The sequence below is a fragment of the Poecilia reticulata genome, linkage group LG2, assembly GCF_000633615.1.
Source record: "Poecilia reticulata strain Guanapo linkage group LG2, Guppy_female_1.0+MT, whole genome shotgun sequence".
Taxonomy (NCBI): domain Eukaryota; kingdom Metazoa; phylum Chordata; class Actinopteri; order Cyprinodontiformes; family Poeciliidae; genus Poecilia; species Poecilia reticulata.
This window is the reverse complement of record NC_024332.1, coordinates 8,210,983-8,235,311: the sequence shown is the minus strand read 5'-3', so window position 1 is coordinate 8,235,311 and position 24,329 is coordinate 8,210,983. Positions and strand designations below refer to the sequence as shown.

Here is a 24,329-nt window from a genome sequence, read left to right as displayed (position 1 = left end):
GCTTATCAGTAATTAAACGGCCGCGGCTCCCCACGGCCTCTCCGGTTCCTCTGATAAAGAAGCGCTAACGCTCTGGGAGGGAGCCGCGGCAGAGGAGCCGAAACGCTTCCCTCTGATTCCATAAAGGTTTTTGGCTGGATGAAGCAGATATGTGTGTGACTGCAGCTTTATCTGCGTGTCACATTTGACAGGTGTCACATGAGTCACCCATTACTGGGGAAAACGGGCGTTTTTTGTTGTTGTTGGGGTTTTTTTCCACAGTTCACAACACAGGATGTTCAGCTGAACCTCATTAGGAAGAATAAAATAATAATAATAAGACAGAATGTTAGCAGGCTGCTTACTTCCACTGGAGTCCTTTAATACGGCAGCAGAGGATTTTTATGTCGAAGGCCGATCGTAATAACCCCAACTTAAAGAAAGGCTGTGATGGCTGCAACTGTTGATCACACCATGCATCATGTGCCTTCCTCTTTCAATGTGTGTGTGTGTGTTGAGACTCTCCCCCCAATGTGAGTTTTTGACAGCGGTTGCCGATACTGACGGATTTGTTTGGAAGCTGCCTATTGCTGCTATTCCAGGCTGATATTCATTATCTTGAAATATGGCTCCTGTCAAAACAAAACAAAAACACACACACACAGCTAACAAACAGCAGAAAGGCTTGCTTTCTTTTTTTTTGTGTGTGTGTTCGTCTCCCTCGGAGTCTGAAGGAAACTTCTCAGGCTGCAGACGTTCAGAGACGCAACTATTTGCATGATGGATTACGGGAACTTTAAATAAAAAAAATCTGTGACTTTGAGCGTCGGCCTTGAGACTGAAAAAGAGAGAGAGAGAAAAAAAAGGGGCGGCTTCGTCATCTTCCATTTCCTTCAGCCCCCCTCCCACCCGGTGACCCGGTGACACTATCGACTGCATGGCTGATGAGGATGCTGAGGAGGTGAAATGGAGCACCGTGTGATAAGATCGAGGGCCTGCGACGCGGCGGCGGCCGCTCCCAGCCTGCAGCGAGGCCGACGCTCACGCAGGCCACTCAGACAAAACTACCAGGATTTCATCAAAGTATTGCTTTACTGTGAAGTGGAAGGAAGAAACACACAAAACGCTTCGTCTCCTTTTTACTCTCATTAGCAGAATAATTCTGTAATATTACCAGGAGAAAGTGATGAAATGATAAAGTTGTTTTAGTCAGAGCAGAGCTGGGGTAACGTTCTCCAGCTCAGTCCGTCCGCTTGTTCCTTCCCAACAGAATCAGTTGTTTACAGAATTATTTAAGATTTCTGCCAATTATAAATAATAATTTGATGCGGATGTGTTAACATTTGAAGCCAGTGCCGAAGCAGAACTTAGATTACTGTTTCATTCTCCTAATATAAAACCTTATTCTGGTAATGTTATGAATCTATATTGGTAATATTATCACATCATTTAGATTTTTTTCTACTATTATTTTGAGTCTTTTGTCATACAAATTTATTTGCATAATATCAGTTAGTATGACTTTATTTTTGACTTTATTCTCTTCATATTATCACTTTATTCTGGCCCTCGTACTCTGTTGTAACCTTCATGACAATTAATCATAATTATTTATTTTATTATTAGTACATGACGTCCATGATGCATAAGTTGAGTTTTAATAATTTCTGTGTAATAAATGACTCGGATTAGTTATTATTGGGCATAACTCTGGATGGAGGAACCGTTCTTCCGTTTTGGTGTGACTTTGTTCTCATGTTTTCAGACGATTCAGAGGCTCGATGCTCGCAATAAAAAACAAGCTTTTCTTTTTAATGTTTTGCAAACATTTGAACAAAAAGAAAAAGAAAAAAAACAAAACATCAAAACCCCGATGCTTTCATGCTCTGAGTGAAATAATGCAGGTGTTCAGAGAGAAGTATTTGGTGAGGAACAAAGGAAGTCGATATAAACCGAAGCATTTCTCGCAAACAAAATCACCTCTCGCCGTTTATCTGTAATATTTATGAGCGTTTAGCTTTGCGAGCGGATCAGATGAGCAGAGCCGTGTCTGTACATGCGGTCCCTAAGTGAGGGCTGCTGCTGCTGTAGCTGCTACTGTAGCTGCTGCAGCTGCTGCTGCCGCTACTACTGCTGCAGCTGCTGCTGTTGCTGCCGCTGTCAGTGGAAGTGTAGCAGAAGATCAAGTGTTCTGCTCCTCTTTATTTCCAGCTTAAGTTAATTTGAGCGTGGGGAATGGAGCGTAATTAAGTTCTGAGATGAATGTGTGGGAATGCATTTGGTTTTGAGTCCTTCCCTCTCATGTGTGAGAGTTAACTAACAGAAGAGAGTTGGACATAAATTTAAGGGAAGCAAATCAAATGAATCCCCAGCCCCCCAATGTAATTATTTCCTATTCACACTGTTTTTTTTTTTTTTCTTTTTTGGCCGGCTGATGACTGTAATGACTTTGAGAGAAGAAGAATCGGCTCCAGCGAAGGGAATCTGATTTGTAAAACAGCGCTCAGCCTTGACCCAAAGTTCTCACTGTTTCATATTTGGACCGCGCTTATAATTCAGTTCGGTTTCTGACTTAAAAAGAGCAAAGAATCAATAAAAATCCTCACATCTTTCTGCGAGGCTTGCTTCAATCTCCCGGGCTCTCTGTAGCTGAAACTCACCACTCCATGTCCTTCGCTCTCTTTCTGCTTTGACTTACAGAAGCTGCACTCTCGTATCATGGATCTGTCTGCGGCCGACCTGCTGCTGGAGCCCGAGAGGAGCAAGGCTTTCCTGCTTTCCAGGAACTCCGACTCTCCTTCTGCTGTAAGCCCCCCAAAAACACATCTGCAAACCCAACGATCAGGGGTCGTGACCTTTCTGAATGGAACCTCTGGTGTCGCTTGGCACTAAGAGGCATAAATCCTCGTCGTGTTACCAGAAAAGCATCGATTCAGACTCCACGTCAGTTAAAATGACTCCACAAGACACACTGGAACATTAGTCATCTTATATATTATGCATTAAGGCTTGAAGATGAGTTTTCTCCTCCCTTTTTTTTTTTTTACCCCTGAGAATGCCACCTGATCAACTGAAACCAGGAAAGTGAATTATGAATCCTCTAAATGTCCACATATCCTTCAGACCCAAGTGGGGCTTTTTTTTTTTTAATCGCTCCGTCTCTGAGGTTCTAATTTGATAAACGTGCGGGGATGTGGCAGCAGTGCATGAAAATTAGATATCTCCGCAACAACTGCAAGATATTTCTCTGGAAGGATTTGGTTGGTCAGTGAGGGTCGATCCTCGCTGAAATACCACCAAGACGGCAATTAGGTATGCAACAGCAACCAGAGCTCAAAAGCGAAGCAGCTCTCTGATTCATTGGATGTTGAAAAGGAAAACTAGAACTGGATGCTAAAGTTTGACTTTCATTTACACAGAGTCAGAGTTATAATTAGGAGTTTTACTTCCTTTATCGTCACCAGTCATGGTGATGACCAGTTTTCAGCCTTCAGTCTTAGCAACTTCAAATTTCTACAAATATCCTGAGCCTGTAAAGGTCTAGCCATAGTTGAACCCTTTTCTTCCCAGGTTTGGTAGAACTTCATTGAAGTCGGTTGGTTTCATGGCAGCAATCCCAACATTGTTGTTGTAATTGGGGTCAGGTTGTTCCAAAACCAGTTCTGTGAACTTGGGCTCCACAGGAGCTCAAGTTTTATCAACCTGAGCAAAACGTTCACCTGAGATGACAGAAAGATTAGCTAATGATGGTCACCAAGGTCTGGAAACTGTTTTAGTGAAGACAAATCATCAGATTAACACAATATTATTGGCCACGATAAAAGTTTTCCTCTTAGTACAGACCCGTAACGTTTCACCGGTTCTTAAAAAGCTTGTCTTTTACGTTTCTTCCAGGAGGTTCAGCTGAGTGGAAAGCCGGGTCTCCCTGTGGCCAAGTGTTTGAGCCAGCTGAGCCTGAGCATGCCTCCACCCGTCTACCCGCGCAGCAGCTGCAGCAGCAGCGAGATCTCCCTGTCAAGCGCATGCAGCGAGTTCTCCAGCGGCTCGTACACCTGGAATGACGGACGCTCCTGCGGGAAAAAGGTAAACCCAAACATCAGTTCCACAAAACAAATCACGAGTGGCAGCTCGTCAAAGTTCCCTGCTCATTTGAGGCCCTAATTAATCCCATATCCTCCTGGAAGAGTTTGATGACCATGACTAAAGAAAATACTCCTTAGAAAACTGTGAACATAGATAATACATACATACATCTATGGTAGTCCAGAGATCTTAAAAAATGGTTTTGTACTTTGAGTAATCTAACCCTTACTATAAATGTTAAAGTATTTTGACAGAACTGCTAAAACATGGCCTATTACAAGTGTTAACTTTGTCTCTTTGTGCTTTCAAGTCTTCTCTGACATGGGAGAAGAGGCTGAGTTTGGGTTCGTCGGCTCCGAGTAACATCTGCGCCCCCTCAGAGGAGCAGCGGCCCACCAGATGTAAGGAGAGCCACATTCTGGAGGGACTCAGGAAACTCCAGAGGAGGAAACACCGGAGCTCCTCCTGTTCTTCGAAGATCTCCAGATCAGGCTATAAAGATTGCATGAACTCCAACGAGGGCATCTACTCCCTGGGGATCAAGAGCAGCAGCAAAGGGGTTTCCAAGCCCAGCCACTGTGGCAGGACTTTCACCGCTCGCGGCAAGCAGTTCTTCTACGATTCGGATGATGCAGATGATGAACTGGCACAGTCGAGCCGCAGAGATGACATCCCCACCAAGGACTGCTGGTTTCACTGCAAGAGACACTCTCACAGCATCTCGGACAGCTTGTGCAGCTGGGACGGGATGCAGGAAGGCGACCCCCCTTCAGGACCGACGGTCGCGAACCCTTGTTCTGGCTGTGATTCCAAAGAGCGTCCGGAGAAGCTTGTAAGTTTCATTAGTTTTCTCTCAGATGGAGAGCACAAGTCGGCTTTTAGTAAACCAACCAAGCTCCACTTCAACCCGCCCGACCCAGAAAGCACCAAGCGCCTCCGCAATGTGGACGGCCGCGAGGAAAAGTGTAGTGAGGTCCGAATGTCCTGTGACCAACCGACAGAGCAAGCAGAGAGGGAGTTCAAAAGACTGTCTAGGGATGCTGCAAAGCTCCTTAAACAAAAATACTTGGGCAGAGACCAGGGACGCACCCAGTCTGCCGATGGGAGGCCCAAACCTTTAAGTCTGTTGAAGGAACCAAAAGCCTCCAAGTGTACCCAGTCTGAAGAAAGCATATTGGCTATCTTTGATGCAGAAGGGGAACCTATTGAGCTTTGTCCCCAAAGGCTTCCAGCAGATGCAGATCAAATTCAAGGGAGTAAAATTGTTGCTAACTATGCAGAATTAGTACCACCAGAGAGACCAACAAGGCAAACATCTGCAAATGCAAGAAATTACAATGTTCTGGAGTCTCCAGAGAAACCTTCAGAGTGTGAGAGTAGGACTAGTAAATCAGCCAATAGCAAGGAGGAAAGTACAGAGAGACTGTATTTGCAGCCGACTCCACAAAGAAAGCTAATAAAACCACCAGGTGTCCGAGCAAGTAAGGGTCAGTCCATCCCTCCGTTGAATGATGCTGCCTGTCCCAAGACTAGTGGTTCAAAAATTCCTGGTCGTAACAAACCGTCAGCATCCCCACTGAGGGTGTCTAAAGGTTCAACAGCTGAGCCAAGCAATAGTGGAAACTCAGGATCCTCCACTCAGGAGAAATCCCCTTCCTCTCCTACCGTTAAAATGTCCAGATTCATAAAAACACAAACTAGCTCTCAGAGCCCAAAGGCTGTGAACTCCAAATGGAGTAAGGGTCCCTCATCCACTTCCCCCTACCTCCCAAGGAGGCTCTTGGAGTTTGGTGACACTAGTGAACAACCAACTAGAGACAAACACTGTGAACCTAGCAAAAATAAACTCAGGTCTCCCTCTCCTCCTCCTCCCCCAGGCCGCACCACCTCCCTACTGATCAGACCAAACTATGAAGGTTCCCCTCAGGCACATAGAACAGGGGTGGCTCCACCATCCACACTAACCACTGGGAGGGGCCCTCCCCCAAGTTACTACACTTCATTGGCACCAAATATGCAAACCACTTTACCCATCAAAGATAAAGACTGTTTGGATTTGGATGCAGGCTATGGGACTGCACTTGCACCTCAGAAACTGGTTGAGAAAACCAGTCAGCACCTTCAGAAGTCCCCCGTTGTGACTCAGACTCCTACTAAAGGCACTTCCAAACGAACAAAAGACTACCTCCCTTCTGCAAACTCAGGGTCTGCTCGAGAACCTGACAATGCACCTAGAAGCTCAAAGAATGTCCCTCCTCCCTACAGTGCCCTCAGAGGCTCCTCACTACAAAACACATTTGCAATTAAGAAAGGACCCACTCATGAAAATGTCCACCAGACAGTTCAGAAGACCTCTATAAGTTTACCCATATCCCTTCAGGATTCCCCTCAATGTCAGCCAGAGCAGCAGAATGCTAAAGCTATCGTTAGCCCTCCTGCCTCTGCTGTTATGTCGCCCAGCCAAGCAGAAAAAGTTGCAAAGACTCGCATCCCAATGGGCTTTAAAGCCTTTTTGAAATCACCTCCTACAAGTAAAAGCAGTCCAACTGTTCCTGGTAAGCAAGAGAAGGACCATATCAACTCAGTCTCCAAGGAGACGGTGACTTCAAATGCCTCAACCCAGTGTGACGGCTTGCAAGCGGCGTTTAGTATCGATTTGCCACCCAAGATGTTTTCCACAGAGGGAAAAGGTGAAGTCCAGTGTTGCGTCCCAGAAGAGGACGAACATCCTGCTGTGTTGCCTGAGGAAGCTGATGTGTATGAGAAGGGGAAAAGGACCAGTCAGCTCTTTGGTCGATCCATATCCGTGACAACAAAAACCCATCTAAAACCCGCTCTGGGAATGAACGGCGCCAAAGCTCGTAGTCAGAGTTTCAGCACCAACTACATGGAGAAGCCCAACATCAATGTGCTGGAGGGACCGGGGAAAGTTCGGACTCAAATCATTACCAACTCGGGTGAGAGGGGAAACTCTCTGTCAAGGCAGAGTTCTTTAGAGGTACCAGCTGTTGGCTTGGCTGAGAGTCCACTCCACTCACCCAGGATGAGGCTAAGCCACTATGGAGGCATGACAGCTTCAACCAGTACCAATGGCCTCCCCGACAAACCCTCAAAGTCAGGCTCTAAGGGCGAAGCCGTCACCTCCCCTACACATAAAGAGGTGCGCAGTCAGCTGACAGGTGAAAGGACGAGTTTCCACAACATCCGGAAACCAAAAGTGGCCTCTCACCAACAGTTTCAGCCTCAGCCATCCTTCTATAGCCCAGAAAACCCTGCCAGAGAGAACGAAAGCCTGGTAACCAGCGTCAACGAACCGGGCAAAACCCAGCTGGACTCGCCAACCAAACCAACCGACACAGAGGACAAGAAAATCAGCCCAACAGTTTGTACAATTGAAGAAAAAGTTATGATGGGCATCGAGGAAAACTTGCAAAAATCCCAAGAACAAGAGAAGGTAGCAGCCAGCGAGGCCAAACAAAAAACCGGCCCATCTCTCGCTAACTGGTTCGGCCTTCGAAAGAGCAAGCTTCCGGCTCTGAGCGGCAAGAAATCCGACTCTCCCAAAGGGAAGGAAGAGAAGAAAGACGTAAAGATCGGGTCTGTCCTCGGAGGGAAACAGGTCAAGCCTGACAAGAAGAAGGACAAGAAGAAGGAGGGCCAGGAAATCCAGAATCTGTCTGAGATGAACAACAAGCTGAGCTCCATCATGGACCATTGCAACAATCAGATGGGTCAGATTGCCAGTCAGATTCAGAGCACCACGGCGTTTATCGGCAAAGACCAGTTTGTCAAAGACCTCCTTGGCAGGTGGGTAGAGAAGTATGATTCTTGTACTGTTCTACAGTAAAACCAGCAGCTTCCAGTCAACTCAGAGTGTGTTTAAGCTAATAAACACTCCACATTTCCTTTCACAGTTTGTTTTCCTCTCTGTACCTCAGCTGACAGGGTGGAAGGCCTCATGCAGGCTGTTAAACATTATATGAGATGTCTGTGTTTGAGTGTGTGTTTGCCTTCGTGAAAGAGCAGGCTATTTCAGCGCATCAGCTCTCTGGCTTGACGAAGGCACTAGCTGATATATAAACTACATGCCCTTCCCTCTCAGGACGGCGGTGAAGGTCAGCAGCGTGACCGCCTCACCGCCCGCCACGTCCACACCCAGGAAGCACGGCGAAACCAAGGTGGACCTGCAGATCTGTCCTGATACGGCGGTGAGTCGATGAACTTCCTCCAACTTCTGCTGCAGCCGAATGTTCTGGACTCCAGATTCCCTCAGGTTTCTGGTTTCTGTTTCACATTCAAACAGAACGTCCATCCGCCTCTGCAACCTCGCGTCCCCTCATGGCTCGCTATTGATTCAGTTTGTGTTCTGACTCCGGCTACTCTACAAAAACATTGCCCGCTTATTTTCCTATCTGTTGTTATCACCATCCTCAGCCGATGGAGGTACCTCAACGGGGAGCAGAAAAGTTTCAGACTCGTGTTAGGCTTTTCTAATCGTACGGAACCTAAAGCCTTTCCACCCATTGAACCATTTCACGTTTTTGTCACATTAAAGCAACAAGATTTAACAGCCTTTATTGGAATTTTATCAGACTACCAATACAAAGTGCCATATAGTAAAAGGTAATTGTATCTGCATAGCATATTTTCAGCAACAAAGCAGTTCAAAGTGCTTTACGTGAATCAGCAGGAAATACAAACAAAACAACAAAACTAATAGAAAGACAAAAAAGTAAAGGTATAAAACTACATATTGGTTCCAAGTTTTAGTTACGACTCTAAGTGAGATGATTTAGGGGTGGACTTTGACTAGGCTATTCTAATACGTTAATGATTTAAACCGTTGGGGTCATCGTGCAGCTAGAAGGTAAAAAGTTTCATTTTGGTGGAACCTGACCAGATAAATTTTTTCCACAAACAAAACTGTCCAATAGTTATGTAACTGACCAACAGGGAGACGTCCGACAGCGAGTAGCCGCTTATTTAGGGGTGCCCAAATAAAGGAGACTGAATACAAACCTGTTGAAGGTTGTAGAGAAGTTTCAGAGTCTGTTTCGACACATTTCTGGGTCCAGGGAACGACGGTGAAAAGGTTGAAGCAGAGTGACTCAGCAGCGGTAACAAAAGGAGCGGAGTGAGCCGATGAGAGGGGCCGACGGGTCCGCGGCATAATGTGGGAAATTTAATCCAGATGATGCTGAGTCTCGATAAGGCAGAGGGAACCATTTACCGCCGCCTCTCCGCTCCACAAAAGGGCCATTTAAAACCGTCCTATCTGCTCCCCACAGAATGCAACAAAAGAGACGCATTTCATGACCCACAAGCGCCGCAGCAGCCCAATTAGAGCCAGGAAGAAGAAGAAAAAAAAAAGAACTCGCTTCTCTGGCAAAGAAACAATGTGAAGAGTCAGAAATGAATGGCTCTCGATGAGGCTTTTCAAAACTTTACGTTGTTCTGAGGGTTTTCTGTCACCAACATGGAGCATTTGTTCGTTTTTCAGACCCTGATAATAAGTCAGAAGATCAGCCTGAAGGCTGAGAAGGAGGACGGACACCTGGCAGACTCCAGCTGTCAGGACCACATGATGGGTAAGATTATCATGGAAAAATCCCCCTTGAGTTATCGATGAGCAACTACGTCTTCATTTCCTTTCTCAAAATGTTTGTTTTTTTGCTGATTTTCTTCTAGTTCTTTTCCGTCTCCACCATTTTGTCCTAAAATGGAGCATTTTATAATAAAATGTTATTTTTCATTTCTGTTTCACTCCTCTGCTGGGCACCTCTGATCCTTTCTGACCGCTTGCTCTCTTCACACTGAGATTTTTCTCTCTGAAAGTCAGAAGCTTTGTGCCTGACCCAGAAGCCAGGATGAGGTTTCTGTGACAGAACATTGAGGTTTTGCAGGATTTCTTTACACCAATTTAGGTAACAAACCCTTTAAGACACATTTCTTAATAAATCTTCTGTTTTCCAGGTTTGTTCCAATAAATTTCTATTCATAAACTGAACCGTTTTGCTCATTTTACCTTCTTATGTTTAATGTTTTGTCTCATTTTATTTAAGCAATGAGACACTGACATAACATCCAAACATCTCAGGAAATTAACTCAATTCTCATAATTATTATTATTATTTAGAAAAACTAAGCAGAAAAACTGCAATAACAACGACTAGCTATATGACAAAATGGATCCTTGGATAAAAATGTTTAAAGAGGGGAAAAATACATACATATGCACATAAAATAATACATAGATACCATTTAAAACAAATAAATGATTAAAAGCACGATAAAAGATATAATCAAAAGGACGTATAAATATAGATGAATAACTGCCCTGATAAAAAAACATGTGATTAAATAAACAAATATAATCATTAAGTGATTGAAAACACAACTGAAAAAGTCTTATATACATATAAGTAATAATTTAACAAAGGAATGAATGTATAATATAAAATGATTGAAGAAACAAAAACATAAGTAAAGAAATGCTTAAATAGATTCATAAATAATGGATAGATTATTTAATCATAAAAATATATAAATGCATAAATATTTTCATATGAAAGATAATGTTATTGTTACAAAAAGAAGATGATGGAGCTGATTTTGTTTCTGCAGCTCCAGTTGTGTCTCAGCTGGAGCAGCTAATGCTGCTAATGTCTCCTGGTGTTTTTACTTCCTGTGGCTCATTAATATTGGAATAGAGTTTATTTAATGTCTAAATCCAAAGTTTCTAGTTTATTATGTAACAAAAAAGCAGTTTTCTGGTTTTGCTTCATCTTCTTCTGATGGTTTGTTTTGGTAGCAGAATCAGTTTGTGGCAGTTCTGTCCGCCATGCTGCCGTCCTCTAACGGGTTGGCGTCCTCGCTTTCTGCCTGCTCAGCCTTTCCCAGTCAGTCTGAATTAGAAGTGCCTGCGCGCGGTGCCACTTCTAACTGACGGCAGGTAAACACATCAGTCATGGAAACGGTTTACGCTCCGGCCGCCTCGTGAATCCGTGCCGGGGTCGGAACTTGCTTCCTCAGAGCCGCTCGGTAATCGTGTAGAAGAACTTTTTACTCCAGGTGGTTTTCTCTCATAAAGGACAATAAAACAAGCCCGACTCTTTCAAAACCCTGCCAGGTGTGGAGCGGCGAGGCTAAGTGAGCGCAGGACTTGGGCTTTAAAGCGTGACACGACGATGGGCCGCGGCGTGCAGATACCCGCAGCCTGCAGCCGGCCTGCTGAAGTGATAGGGAGCTCATGAAAACTAGATTAGGTCCAGTTGTTTCTGGCCGCTGGCTGAAATTACTGTGGACCTTGTTATAGCTGGGATATAGAGGGCATTTTGAACTGCCAGGCTTGGCATTCAATTACCCAGCTGGGTAATCTATGGCTCCCTGTTTCACTCTGCAGCTCATGGCTGCATTAGCTGGCTGAACGCTGCGCATTCAGAGCAGCATTTCTGCTAAACTCCACATCATGTCACGCTGGAGGAACAGAAAGACCAGGAAGACAGAATAACGCAGATAACGTCCTGCATTTTAATTGGTTGAAGGCTCCAGGGRGCCATTGATTCAAAAAGCACCACTGCTTGACGGCTAGAGACTCTCTACTGACCCCTACATCTTACAAAGAGAATTGCAGTGAGCGATGAGCGTCCATGCTAACAGGAAGTCGGTTTGTCTGGAGTTTTTCAGCCAATCACCATAAAACTCCACCAAACCAATGACTTGTAGAAGAGTCAATCGTAGTGCASAGGGCGCCCCTGGTGGCGGCTCAGTGTTTCTGTGGAACGTGACTTTAAAATATCTAAAGTATCCCAAAGATAATGCATCATGGGAAGCTGGAAGACCTAGCCCCAATGCTAGCTGGCATGCTATTGGCTGGCGWTGGCAAAGCAGCCAATCCAGAAAGTGGCTATTATTTTGCTTAGCACTGATTGGCTGAGCTCCCTAAAACATTGGACGTTAGCTTTAGCGGTAGCACTAAGACTGTTTCCACTGTGCGTATTAAAGCATACTAAGCCATGTCCGGTGTTTAAACTGTTAAAACAGTTTCTGATGGGAAGTTTCAGGGATTAGCTGGTATTGGCTATAGCTTGGGCAGCTGTGACCCTTGACCTCGGWATTGGTGGGAGTATTTTGAGGACCAGCTACWGTAAGTTAAAGACTCCTCCTCATTGTAGTATGAACAGAGCTGGACGCTTCATCACTGACTGGATGAAGGTTAGCATTAGCATCYGGTCAGACGTCTTCCCTCTGATRTTAGCCCATCTGGCTAACCAGCTAACCTGTCCTCATGCTATACTGTTTTCTGCCTCTCTCTCCGACTTGCCCGCCACAGATTCCCTGTTCTCCCCCCCTCCTTTCCGCTGCATGTAGCTCCGAGCTGCCCCCCGTCTTGTTGTTGTGTCACACTCCTCTCCCTGTCCCTCTAGGCACTGGCTGCCAGATGCGCACCCTGGACAGCGGCATCGGCACCTTCCCCCTCCCCGATTCAGTCTCCAGGGCCGCCGGCCGCAACGTCCCCAGGTCCGAGTCCAGCCCGGACCGGGTGACCTCCGACCCCTCGCAGCCCCATGTCAAAGTGCCTTCCCTCCCCAAAGCGCAGCCGCACCCCTCCCCCGGCAGCATGGCCCACTCCACGTCTGACCCTGGTGGCAGAACGGGCCAGGACACCCAGAGCCGTCTGCCCAAACCCTCGACCTCAGGTCAGTCACMGAGCCTTCAGCTGGGAGAGACATGAGGGTTGTTCTGGACAAGAACCACATTACAGAACCCTGAATAGACCCAGAACCCAGACTAGACCTGTTAATCCTGCCAGCTGAGAGTGTTCTATCCATGCATTTAAAATTGAAGACTTAAAATGACTTGAATTCATCTTTAAAAAGTATCTTGGCCTTAAATCCGTTAATCCCAGGTCTTAAATTTTACCAGGGCTATTTAATCTTATATATTGCGTGGTTTACTTTCTGTCAGGCAAAAGTTTGAGTCACCTCACACATCTTCATTGGGTTCCGTGACTCACTGCTAACACTCCGTTGCTAATTAGCTAGCTTTTTTGCGTCTGTTGTGGTAAGTGTAGTTTTCTGGCCAGTTGGCTGWACAAAGTTAGTACATTTCTTTGTAGGTTTGGCTCTTAAATTCCCTCCATGGTGTTCTTATGAAGTCTTTAGACCAGTTTTTATTTGCTGGTCTGTTTCTGATGAACTGTTTGCTTCCAGACGCCATCCGGACCAAGAGGCTGAGTCTGTTCGCCCAGCGCAGCAGCAGCAGCGACCAGGACAGGAAGAGGACAGCAGAGCATGACTCAACGGTGAGTCTGTTTCTGCTGCATCTGGAGCAAAGCATGCTGGGAGAAAAAAAAACCTGCTTTAAAACCACTGGTCTATGGWGGCATCCACGGTGGTGGCAGCACGGTGATGTGGGAATCTCTTATTGATGTTTGTCGTCATATCCAGGATGGAGTCCAGATGGTGAGGACATTCTCAGGGAGCGACACGGACACAGAGCCAGACAGAACCGACGCCACGGTAACCAGGAGGCCCGTCTCYGGTAATACCCCCCGCCCCCACCTTAACCCCCTCGGCTCTGTGTCGCCATCTAGAGGTTAACCCGGTCCTGTCCCTACTCACAGTGGAGCAGAGCGAGGACACTCTAAAGACGTCCCTRTCCATCATGGACTACTACCAGCACGAGATGCTGTCCCAGCTGGACTCCCTGGATGGGTCAGCCCGGGACCGGATCAGCGTGAGTACASGACCACGCCCCCACACACCCCTCACTTTGTTTACACTCCAAGGTTGTGCGCTCTAGGAATTGTTGGCTGATTCTCATGAAAAAAAAACCCAGTTGTCCTAATTGCTTTCGATCGCCTGGGCTGCGGGTGTCGGCGGGTATTTGCCTACCAGTATTTAACGCAGCTGAATGACAAACGAGGAGCAGGGAGCATGAAATGGCCTCCAACGCTCGGCTCCCCCACGCCGACACCAAACCTGACACAAAAATCCATAYGCTGCCAGAAAAAAGCTCCGACTCAACACAACCCCGTTAGAAAAGCAGTTTGTGTTTGAGAAGCCGAGGGAACGCAGCTGGATTTATGGCCTCCAGACGCCTTTTCAAGTGGAATCTGATCCAGGGATTAAACGAAATAAAACACTAGCTCATTATGTGTTCATTTGAGAAATATTCAGCAGATGTACGTTCTGTTAGGAAACATTAATATTCAGTAGCTCACTCCTGGGAGTCTGAGGTCTAACTGATAACAAATAGCTGGATATTTAGAAAAATTCAATTCTTAAAACTCTTCATGCAATCAGCTTCAGCTAACCTTGTGAAGTCAATATGTTTCCTTCTGGTTGGCTGATGTTTTTCATTGAACTCTGATTAATTTCAGTTCAGAGAGAAAAACATTGCCATCCTCACTTTTTATGAGTTTTTTTTTCTCTCACTTTGAAAGATATTTACCTTTTCTGAAAATATTCTGTACATTTTTAGCTTGCTTTATGAGAGAGTATTATCTATGAAAAGAGAACATGAAGTTCAGGAAGGAATGGAGAGTTAGCAGGAAGAAGTAATGAGTATCCATCATGTCCTCCAGCCTTAGCCTATGGCAGCAGCGATAGCTAGTAGCACAGAGGAGAATAATGGGGATTCAAGGCAAGAATGGTTTACTAAAATGTTACAGTAGTTAAATAATTTGGAGAAAAACTTGATTTATCCTTTAAAATTAATAATGGAGTAATAATGCTGGAGTAGTATAAAAAAGTAATATAAGTTGAATAACAAGGTAGAGGAAATGACTTGCAATACTAGTGTAGTAACTCTGCTATAAACATACAGTAAAATTGTAGTAATTAGTAGTAAGTAGTAAGTGTGTAACAACAGCTACATAACAGTAAACTGGCAGTGGAGCTAGCTGCTTTTAGTTTTCTGTTTCCTTTTCTCAGCTAACAGAAAGCTGAGAGAAGCTAACAGAAAGTTGAGAGAAGCTAACAGAAAGTTGAGAGAAGCTAACAGAAAGCCGAGAGAAGCTAACAGAAAGTCGAGAGCAGCTGGCAGGAAGCCGAGAGCAGATGACAGGAAGTTGAAAGCAGCTGACAGGAAGCAGAGAGCAGCTAACAGTAGGGTAAATAACAGAGCTGCTCTCAGCTGTGAGTTGTGGAGTTAGAGTATCCAGCTCTGTGCTGCTACTTTGTGGAAGTATGGATTTATCTGAGCTTAGCTTTGTTAGCTAACGTATGAGCTAACTGATTTATCTGAGCGCCGCTGTGAGCTCAGCTCTGTTAGCAACAGAACTGTTAAGAACTGCGGTGTCCGCCCCATCCTCTCACCAGTCTGAGCTTTAATTAGCAGTGGTGAGCTGCCAGGTTGTTCTCATTATGCTCGGCTGGTGCCTTCAAAGTTTTCTCCGAGTGAGTAAAGGAATCCCTCGTTGCGATAACAGTTTTGTTAGAAGCGGTGTAGAGCTGCTGATATTTCTGGCATTAGCCTAATTCCCAGACTGTGAATGAAGCCTGGTGATGGATGACTGCTGCTGAACTCATTTACCCTACATTATTCTTTGGGAAAAGACGATCCATCCCACTGTCGCCCCGTCCTCACCACGGCCGGCCGCCTCCCGTCGCTGGGCAGCTGATTCTGGAGACGGCGGCGTGGATCAGGTCCGGGGGAAGTTGGGCGGCTGTGTCGGAGCGACTGTGATTTAAGCGCCTTTAATAACCTTTCACAAACACTCAGGAGAGTGATGTAAAGCTCAGCGGCTCCCATCAGGGCCCTCACAGCCCACTCTGGCCTCCCATTCATCATCCTGACAACACCTGACAGCCCTGCTAACAGCGGCCCCCCGCCTCCTTCTCCTCATGGCCTCGCAGTCTCTTTCTCCCACATGTCTTCCCTTGTCTCACTTTCACTTTTGCCTCTCTCTATTTTGCTTCCTTAGTTTTCCTTCTTACCTGACTTCTGCTCTAAACAGATTTGACTTTCCCCTTCATTTTTCTCGCTAMCGTCTCCAACTCTTCTGCCGATATCCRTACGTTACGGGCCTGACAGGGACRGATGGAGCATCAGGAGGAAAGCCCRGTGTTCCTGATGCCGCGGAGATTCCTGAGCTAGCTTCCATCGTCTCGGTATGCACGGCGTCTCCCTCGGAGCGCGGTAGCTTGTTAGCTCCAGAAATGATTGCGCAGCAAAAGGAACAGCAACATTTCAGTCGACAAGCAGGCGGGACGGAGTCCGAAGCCGGTATACGGGGTAAATGAAATTATATTTGTGCGCAAATATATTCCAGCAACAGAAATATTCAGAAGCCATCTGTCGCTGTCAGGAAGCCCATAACACCCCGCTCAATCACGCTGGCCTGTAATCAACAGGGATACCTGTTTTTTAGTCTTCCGCTTTATTCAGAAAGCTTAAACATGAGGTCAAATTTGTCCACACTCTTGTCATAGAAGGTATTATTTTTAATACAAAAAAGTGTTTTCATGTATTTAAGTTTGGAGGACAGAGGAAATGGATTGTTCCACGTSAGATGTCAGGAATTGCTTCGAGTTTTTTTTCCTCTGGCGTTTTTACGGTCTCACACTCGTCTTCTTGATTTACACTGATAATAGTGGCCGGCTGATAGCGGCTAGCTGCTAGCATAAATCAAGAAGATGAGTGAGACCTTTAAAGCGCCAGAGGAAAACCTGGAAGCAAAGCCTGWAATCTGACATGGAACAATCCATTTCCTCTGCCCTCCCAACTAAACACATGAAAACACTTTTTTATTAAATATTATGCTAGCGGTTAGCTGCTAGCCGTTATCGCTTAGCCACTAGCTTCTTTCTGTTAGCGGCAAGCTGCTGGTGCCTCAYCATTTATTTTAACACACCATAAACTGAAAACCAGTCCTGTCATGAATGCTGTGGCTGCTTTTCAGTTTTTCCTCATTCCTTGTACCTCGTTGGCCAAGTGTGAACATTTAACAGGTTTAGTAAAAGTGTGAAATTTCCTTTAAAAATTCTCAGTAAATTCTGACCTGAAAATAAAAGCCGGTGATCGTTATAAGTGCTACTGGCAGCACTGTGATGTTAGTTTTTAAAAGTCTGTGAATTACGSTCTGCGTGCGTCAAACACTTTGGTAACTGCAGGTTTTATTATAAGAAACCACTTAGTTTAAAAGGTTGCTCTTTAGACATAATAGGCAATGTTTTTGTCTAACTGAAAACTGCATTTTAATCTATATTTTAAATCTGCTGGCATAATAAACTATAAACTGACAGACTGCAGAGATTTAACTTGTATGTATCCTGTTTGTATGGAATATATAACTTAATACAAGAAAAAAACTTATGAAAGGTTCTGTATTTTTGGTATAAAAATACATCCATTATTAAAAAAGGATGTATTTTTCACTTTGTGTTTGCAGTTCTCTTTATTACCATGGTAACACACAAGAACGATGAATTTACTGTGGGGGTGGGGGGGAGCTTGAAAGTTGTTTGAATTTGGCTTTGGAGATGTTGCAAATGGTTGCCAGAGTAACTGATTGGAGAAGACAGGAGCGTATTTAAGAGCTTCGCTTAAAGAAAGCGACGGTTCTGCTGATATGTGGGGCGAGAGACGAGCATCCAGACCCGACAGAACCAGAGGATCGGACCTCTGAAGCAGAAAATACCGGCGCTCTAAACGGAGGAAATGTGTTCCTCGGGTTACAATAAAAGCCTCTCGCTGAGCTTTTGTCACTGAATTCAAGTTAAGAGATCCCATTACTGACATGTGATGCAGAACCGATTGGTGGTGTGTGTGTGTGTGTGTGTGTGCGTGTGTGCGTGTGTGTGTGTGTGTCGGTTCACCTGGCTCCAGCCGGGTTGTTACCTGCAGGTGCGGCTGCTTCACAGCTCCGCATTTAGAGGCTTCAATCAGCTGCTAAATTACCTTCCTGTGGAATCAAATCCAATTAGAGATCGCACAAACACTTCTCTTCCTCTCGCTGTTCACCCAGAGAGCTTAAAGAGTTATTTTAGAAAGAATCGATCCCATCGCATCGCCRGCTCCTTTCTCCCCCCTCGGCTGAAATGTGGAAAAGCAGAAGTCCTGCGAGGTGTGATGTGTGGGAGCTGAACTGCCTGTAATTTAAACTCCACACCTACAAAAACTTGCAGTTTAAACCCTCCTCTTTTCCCAAACAATCAATACGACTTAACGTTTAAGTTTCCTCTTTTTTGTAAAATGCTTAACGTTGGGCGCGGAGAAGCCTTCTCTTCTCTGTTGTTGCTAGACGGAGTTTTCTAAACTACCAGCAAAACTCTTTCGGAGCTCTGAATTTATTCCATTTTAATGCTTAAAGTTTTGATCCTGCTGCTTTTTGGTATAAGTTAGAATAAAATAAATATCTAATGTAACATTTAAAAATGGCACCGTGCCTCGTGCGATGATAATATTTCACTTTCTGGAAAGTTTCCAACGCTGGGCAGCAACCAGCTTCTTCAGTCCGACAAACAAAAAAACCAAGGAATATGAATAAAACAACAAAAAAAGGGATCCAAGCTCTGATTATTATAAATAAATAAATCTGCCTTTTTACTGAGAATCTTAGCAAAAACCAAACAAAGATGRGTCAGTCAGAGCAAGAACCACAGAAAATGTTTTAAAGTTCTTTTCATGATTCAGTTAAACAAAACGTTAAAATGCCAAACAAGGTAAATAAATAAAATCATGAAATATATTATTCAAGCTTTTCTAATATGAAATACAACAAACCCCACATTATTCACAGGTCAGTAGTTGTGGACTTTGTAAAATATTCCTAAAGAAATGCATCTTGGGAAGCTGAAATACTGTGACTCAACGCCACTTGACACTCTATTGGCTAGTATTTGCAAAGCAACCAATCACAGAAAGCCATTTATGTCCCTTCTCTCTCRTTGCCTGAACCCTCAGCAGAGAAGATAATGAAGACTGTAGATRTTAGCTTCTGTGGCAGCGCTAAGATGTTGTTTTCCACTGTTAGAATTAAGGCATATTTGGTGTCTGAACTGTTAAAATGTCAGAAATGTTTTTAGATATTTTTAAGTGACAGGCAGGRTTCTACTGTGTTTGGGATCAATGTCAAAACCCACAGAGAAAAGCGTCAGCAGCCTGTTTGACCTGCTGACTCACTCTCTGGAGTCCATCTAACTCATTTGGCAACTYGACCTCTCCAAGGTTCTCCAGAACCGGTCGGACCGTGACGACATTGTCCAGAAACCAGTCTTTTTCTGGTTTCTGGCGTAGCGATCTGTGTGTTCTGTACAGCTTAGATGTCTCGTGTACGGAGGAAAAGGTTTGAAATCGTCTCTTAAGTGGTTGTTTTTTGGTGAGACAGGAAGGTGTAAGGTGTACATTAAACCCTTTTGTTTTGAATTCAGACTGAAGAAACACCTCCAGCGTCCATTAAAAACACCAGAAACTTTGAATCRCTCTCCCGGCTCGGTAAGCCTTATTACTGAAGCAGCCGTCTTGGTGCSTTGACGTCTCTCCACCCTGCAGCTAAATGCTAAGTGGTCCAAGGCAGCGCCTCCCCTGGCGGCTCGTCTTGTCGCCTGCAGCTCGCCCTCTCTGCTGGAGTAGCTGCTTGGACGGCTGCTGTTATCTTCCCGGCTGGAGGAAACGAGCTGCTCCTCTGTGGATGTTGTTTAGCTCATCTCTAGAGAAGTAAGGCTGAGGGCTAGCTTGTTAAAGAGCCATTTGAGACGCATTAGGACAGCTGTTTTCAGGGTTTATGTGTTGTTTTGTTCCACCTCCGTCGACATACAGAGGCTCTTCCTCTGTAGCTGCTGAGTCTAATCGCTACCAAGGTGCCTATAAGCACTCGCAGTGGAGAAAGTAGCGGTCCGCATTAAGAAGGGACGGATCGCCCTGACCGTAAAACCCACAGACAATCGCTCATCTAATCACTAATGGCCTCTAGATAAGACYGCTGCTGCTAATTGAAGTGGAGCGCCAGTTTCTGTCTAATCTGTTGGACGGGCGACATTTAACAATAAAAGCCAACGTGGTTATGGTAACTGGGAGAGCTGRGAGGCCRACACCCAAGATGTTCATCAGCTGCTGGAGCTCAATTACAATCTCTCTGATTGTTTTGCTGGTCAAGAGGAGGAGTGAAGTTGGCGCTTGGTGTACGTTATTCCAAGATGTGTGCAGCATGTTGGGTTCATGCCTGCTCTTTGTTCCCCTGCAGAAGGAGCTGTCGGTGGAGAAGCTGCCCGTCGGGCCGAGCCGTCCGGCCTCTCTCCACATCTCCCTGGAGTCCCTGAACAAGCTGAACCACGGCGGCGGCGCTCCGGACCCCAACCTCAGAGCCRACGGCGACGCAGGCAACAGCAGCTCCAACGGCAGTGAACCTCTACCGTCGTCTGGCTTTGCCAGTAGGCCGGGGCCGGACCACTCCCTCAGCGACTCGCTGTATGACAGCTTCTCCTCCTGCACCAGCCAGGGTTCCAACGGCGTCTGAGGAGCTGCTGTACCGCTGGATGTGTGGCCCTGTATTGACCTTTTACCTCACCCTTTCACTCTAGTGTCAGTGGATCAATGACTTGGATGTTGAAGGGTACAGTCAGCCCATTAGACCTGTTTTTAGGTTTCCATACCTGGTGGCTACAAGACAATGAGAACTATTGTCTCTTCTTTTGACTCKGTCAACGCGGTGGTTTCTAGAACCCAGTGGTACGGATGATCTCAACATCCTCAGAAATCTCTTGATCTTCATGTGATTCCAGACCATCATGTGTGGTTAGGATGTCTCCTGGTTTGAGAAGATTGCCCACCTCTCATCAGGTCCAACCAGACCAGGAAAAGTTAGTCCAACTAGCCTAAATTTAAAGACGATTGTCAAAAACAAATTAACTGTCATTAAATAGCAAAGCAGTGCAAAAGTTTTGAGCCAGGCAGAATATTTTAGAAGTTAAGGATATTTTCATGATAATATTAAACTTATAATGTATTATTCTTTTCTCTCAACTGATAATTGGTTGTTTTGTGGGTCAAAGAATAAAGGTTTTCTCTTTGATTTTCACAAGACACCAAAACGGAGGTTAGAAAGTAGGGGTCAGGGTGCTGCTGTAGGTCAATCCCTTTTGTTGTGGTTTGGGGATCTTTAGGAATCTTAGAAACTGATGTTTTGTGAGTCAGAGACTGAAGCCTTTGAGATTTCCAGTCTTGGAGAATCACAAAACAGTTTCTGCAGTGAAGAAACGTATCAGTGAAACCCTGGTGAGGCGCTAATGGCACCGTTCTTCACTGCTGGCTTGGTAGATCCAAACCTTACTTTGGGTTTGAACCTCTTGACTAAATCTCTATTACTTTTCCAAAAGACTTTAGCAGCCTCACCCACAAAGTGACCCATTAGATTTGCCATACAACCAAAGCACTTAGAAGGTCCGTCAACATAGACTCAACCCAATCCAGAGCCCTGATTTGTAGAGAAACATGTTAGTAAATTGTCCTGAATGACAAAAACTTTATTTACACCCAGATTTATGGTTTATACCTCTGGGTTGAGGAATATCTCTCTACAACTGCCTCTGTTGAGTTCCAACAATTGGTCATAATTACAAGGTTCTCATTTGCCAGTGTTCTGGATGTTGTCCAACATATGTTCTACTGATTGCAGTTTTAAGGAGGTGCAATTTCTTTTCATAAACCAGGTTTGGGTACAGACTAACGGTAGGGTATCAGATCTTGGTTACGTCTTGATATCATCATGATTGGGTCTTGGTTAGATCTTGATTAGGTCTTAGTTGGAGCTTGTCTAGGTCTTTGTTAGGTCTTCGTTGGGTTTTGGCTAGGTCCTGATTGGGTCTTTGTTAGATTTTGGTTGGGTCTTGGTTGGATTAATCTTTCATCCACCACACATCCAGAGGACCCATTTGTCCTCCTAAACGTTGAAGGCAAGAGATATCTACGCTGACGTGGGTTTGAATACTTCCTGATGTGTTTAGTTTTCGGTACATCAGTCCTCCGACTGCTTGATTTCTTTTGCTGTCGGTAACTCAGGGAACTTTCTGGACTCGCAAAGATTGTAAATTAAAGCAACTTTCCTCCCATATGAGAAACTTTTGATCATCTCGATGAGTTCAAGTTTCAGAACCGGTCTCTCTCTCATGTAGCATCACTGCGAACCTTTCTACTGTCCTCAGTTTCTCCTCGTGTCTGTATATTATGTTGTACATAAAATCACTATAAGTTAATATCAGAAGGGGCATTGCTGATTGATATGTGACTAAAGCATTTTGTAAAGAAAAGCTGTACATTTTTGCCAATCATTCGACTAACCTTTCCAGTCATGCTGTTTGAAAACGACGCGGATCGTTTTCTGATCTTTTAAAGAATAAAAGTCTTTATTTTGAATCAATAAATGCAAAAAACACTTTAGGTGTAATTATGCCAAATTGGTGTCTGGAATCTGACAAGATGGTGCTAATAATCAACATAGTTTGGAATTTTTTATTTTTTTCTATGGAACTGTAATTATTGTAAGAAGAGAGTGTGAAGGGCAGGGTTGTGTATTTTTCTAGCTGTCCAGTATTTATACCCAGGTTCTGTAGTGTGACCATCATGCTTCACCTCTTTCCTTACATGTTTCTTTGTAAAGAGAACTGGTTACCAGCAGTGTTACTTTGGTAATTATTATTAATATTATTATTATTATTATTGCTGTGTGCAATTTTTGTCTGTTACTCTAGACTTTAAGGCTATATTTTATGTAACTATTTCCTAAATAAATATGAGAAATTATTTCCTATTTCAAACGGAGCCGCTGGCTGTTTATTGATGTGAAAATTGTAGGTTTTAGTTTTCATCGTTGTTGCCCCCCTTCCCCACCCCGGTGGGGGGTAGAGGGGGGTAATAATCACGGCGTCGCAGTCTGTTGGCGACGGTTCAACGCCGCCCTGTCCCCTGATGGGTAATTACAGGCGCAGGGCCGGACGCAGCTCGCTTACTCACGCCTGGCTGGGTCCGGCTCAGTGCTGCTATTGATCACCGAGCGGACGGGGGGGCGAGGGGGGCTCATTATGCTGAAAATGGAGGTTAATTTGTGCTGAGTCGATGATGTTTCTATTATTTTAGGGGATGAGGGAAGAGAAAGCGCTGAAATAACGAGGTGGAAATGCAGTTTAGAAGACAGGCAGCTTTCATGGAAGAGGTTAATTAGATGGATTAAAAAAGTTATTAACCTTTGCGGGATCGCTTGCTGTTCCGGGTAATTGTGTTTGCTCACAACACTTTTTGATCACAATCCAAACTTTACTCATGTATGCTCTGATTTGTTTCTTGTTTTTTTTTTAAGTTCCTAATATTTTTTTTTTTTTTTGGCTTAATCTTTACGTTTGGATAATTAGGAAGAAGAGTGTTGGACATTCAGGTGTAACAGCAGCAAAGTGACATGGAGGTTCTCTCTTGTTGAATTTCTGCTTAGTTTTCTAGTTTCACAGAGATGTTATGTGTAACCATGGCAACAAGGTTTTTTGTTTTTTTTTAAAACCAGCTGATTAGCATCGCAAAATTTCAAGTAATACCTGAACTGAAGAGAGGAGGAAGTTCAAAGCATCTCCAGAGATTTAAAGAGAAGCAGCAAAAGAGGTGGATTAGCAGAGCTAGCTAACTAGCTAGCAGTTGATGACGTCATCGGGACGTGTTGCTGTAGAATATCGTCTCTGGATACCAAGCTGTTAGCGTGTCACGATGGTCAGGAGATTGATATACAGGAACAGTCTTCAGTCAGAGGCCTCAAATCAGTAAAGTCTGCATGATCAGAAGTTTTTCTTCTTTTGTCTAACGGAACGCAAGTTTTTATGCTAAACATGCTAGCTTTGTTGTTGCCATGGATGCCACCAATTGCCTGGTAAACAACGATGCGATCTAGTCCAGCTCGAAGACGGAGTTTCTGAGTTTTAAGTCCAGGAAAGTGACGGGAACACCTCAGGAAGTTGAAAATTCCAACTTGGAAAGTTGGAGGATTCTGACTGTAAATCGATTCCCCGTTTGAGAAATGGAAGGTCAAACCTTTGTGTCACAACAGAACATCTCTCTGCTGCACTTCCTGTAAATAAAGGGGACATTTTGCACTTTGCATGCGCGCTGATGTGTGATTTCTCTTTCATAAACTTGTAAAGCACTGTAAGGCTTAATTTTAATACAGCAAGATCTCATAGACGTTCTGAATAACGGTGCGCTTCATCGGCCATATTGGTTGTTTTAAAGCTGGAGTTGGTGAGTCGTACCCGGAAAATGGCGGCACAATCAGCTGAAAAAGTCGG

The 24,329-nt window shown here is 44.7% G+C and overlaps 1 protein-coding gene across 5 annotated transcripts in view; it reads left to right on the top strand.

Moving 5' to 3' along the window:
* The window catches only part of LOC103473550 (nck-associated protein 5-like), a 133,350-nt gene extending 110,526 nt beyond the window's left edge, over positions 1–22,824 (top strand). For 4 of the 5 annotated variants that reach the window (XM_008423870.2, XM_008423878.2, XM_008423886.2 and 1 more), the window contains 10 exons: positions 2,680–2,784; positions 3,874–4,062; positions 4,373–7,869; positions 8,165–8,270; positions 9,563–9,650; positions 12,489–12,761; positions 13,275–13,366; positions 13,512–13,605; positions 13,688–13,800; positions 20,252–22,824. In XM_008423870.2, coding sequence (XP_008422092.1) covers positions 2,680–2,784; positions 3,874–4,062; positions 4,373–7,869; positions 8,165–8,270; positions 9,563–9,650; positions 12,489–12,761; positions 13,275–13,366; positions 13,512–13,605; positions 13,688–13,800; positions 20,252–20,524 — 4,830 coding nt within the window. In that variant the 3' untranslated portion in view covers positions 20,525–22,824. Of the gene's footprint in view, positions 1–2,679; positions 2,785–3,873; positions 4,063–4,372; positions 7,870–8,164; positions 8,271–9,562; positions 9,651–12,394; positions 12,762–13,274; positions 13,367–13,511; positions 13,606–13,687; positions 13,801–20,251 lie in introns of those variants that run through there. The other variant, XM_008423910.2, reaches the window with a different exon arrangement.
* Positions 22,825–24,329: the final 1,505 nt, after the last annotated feature.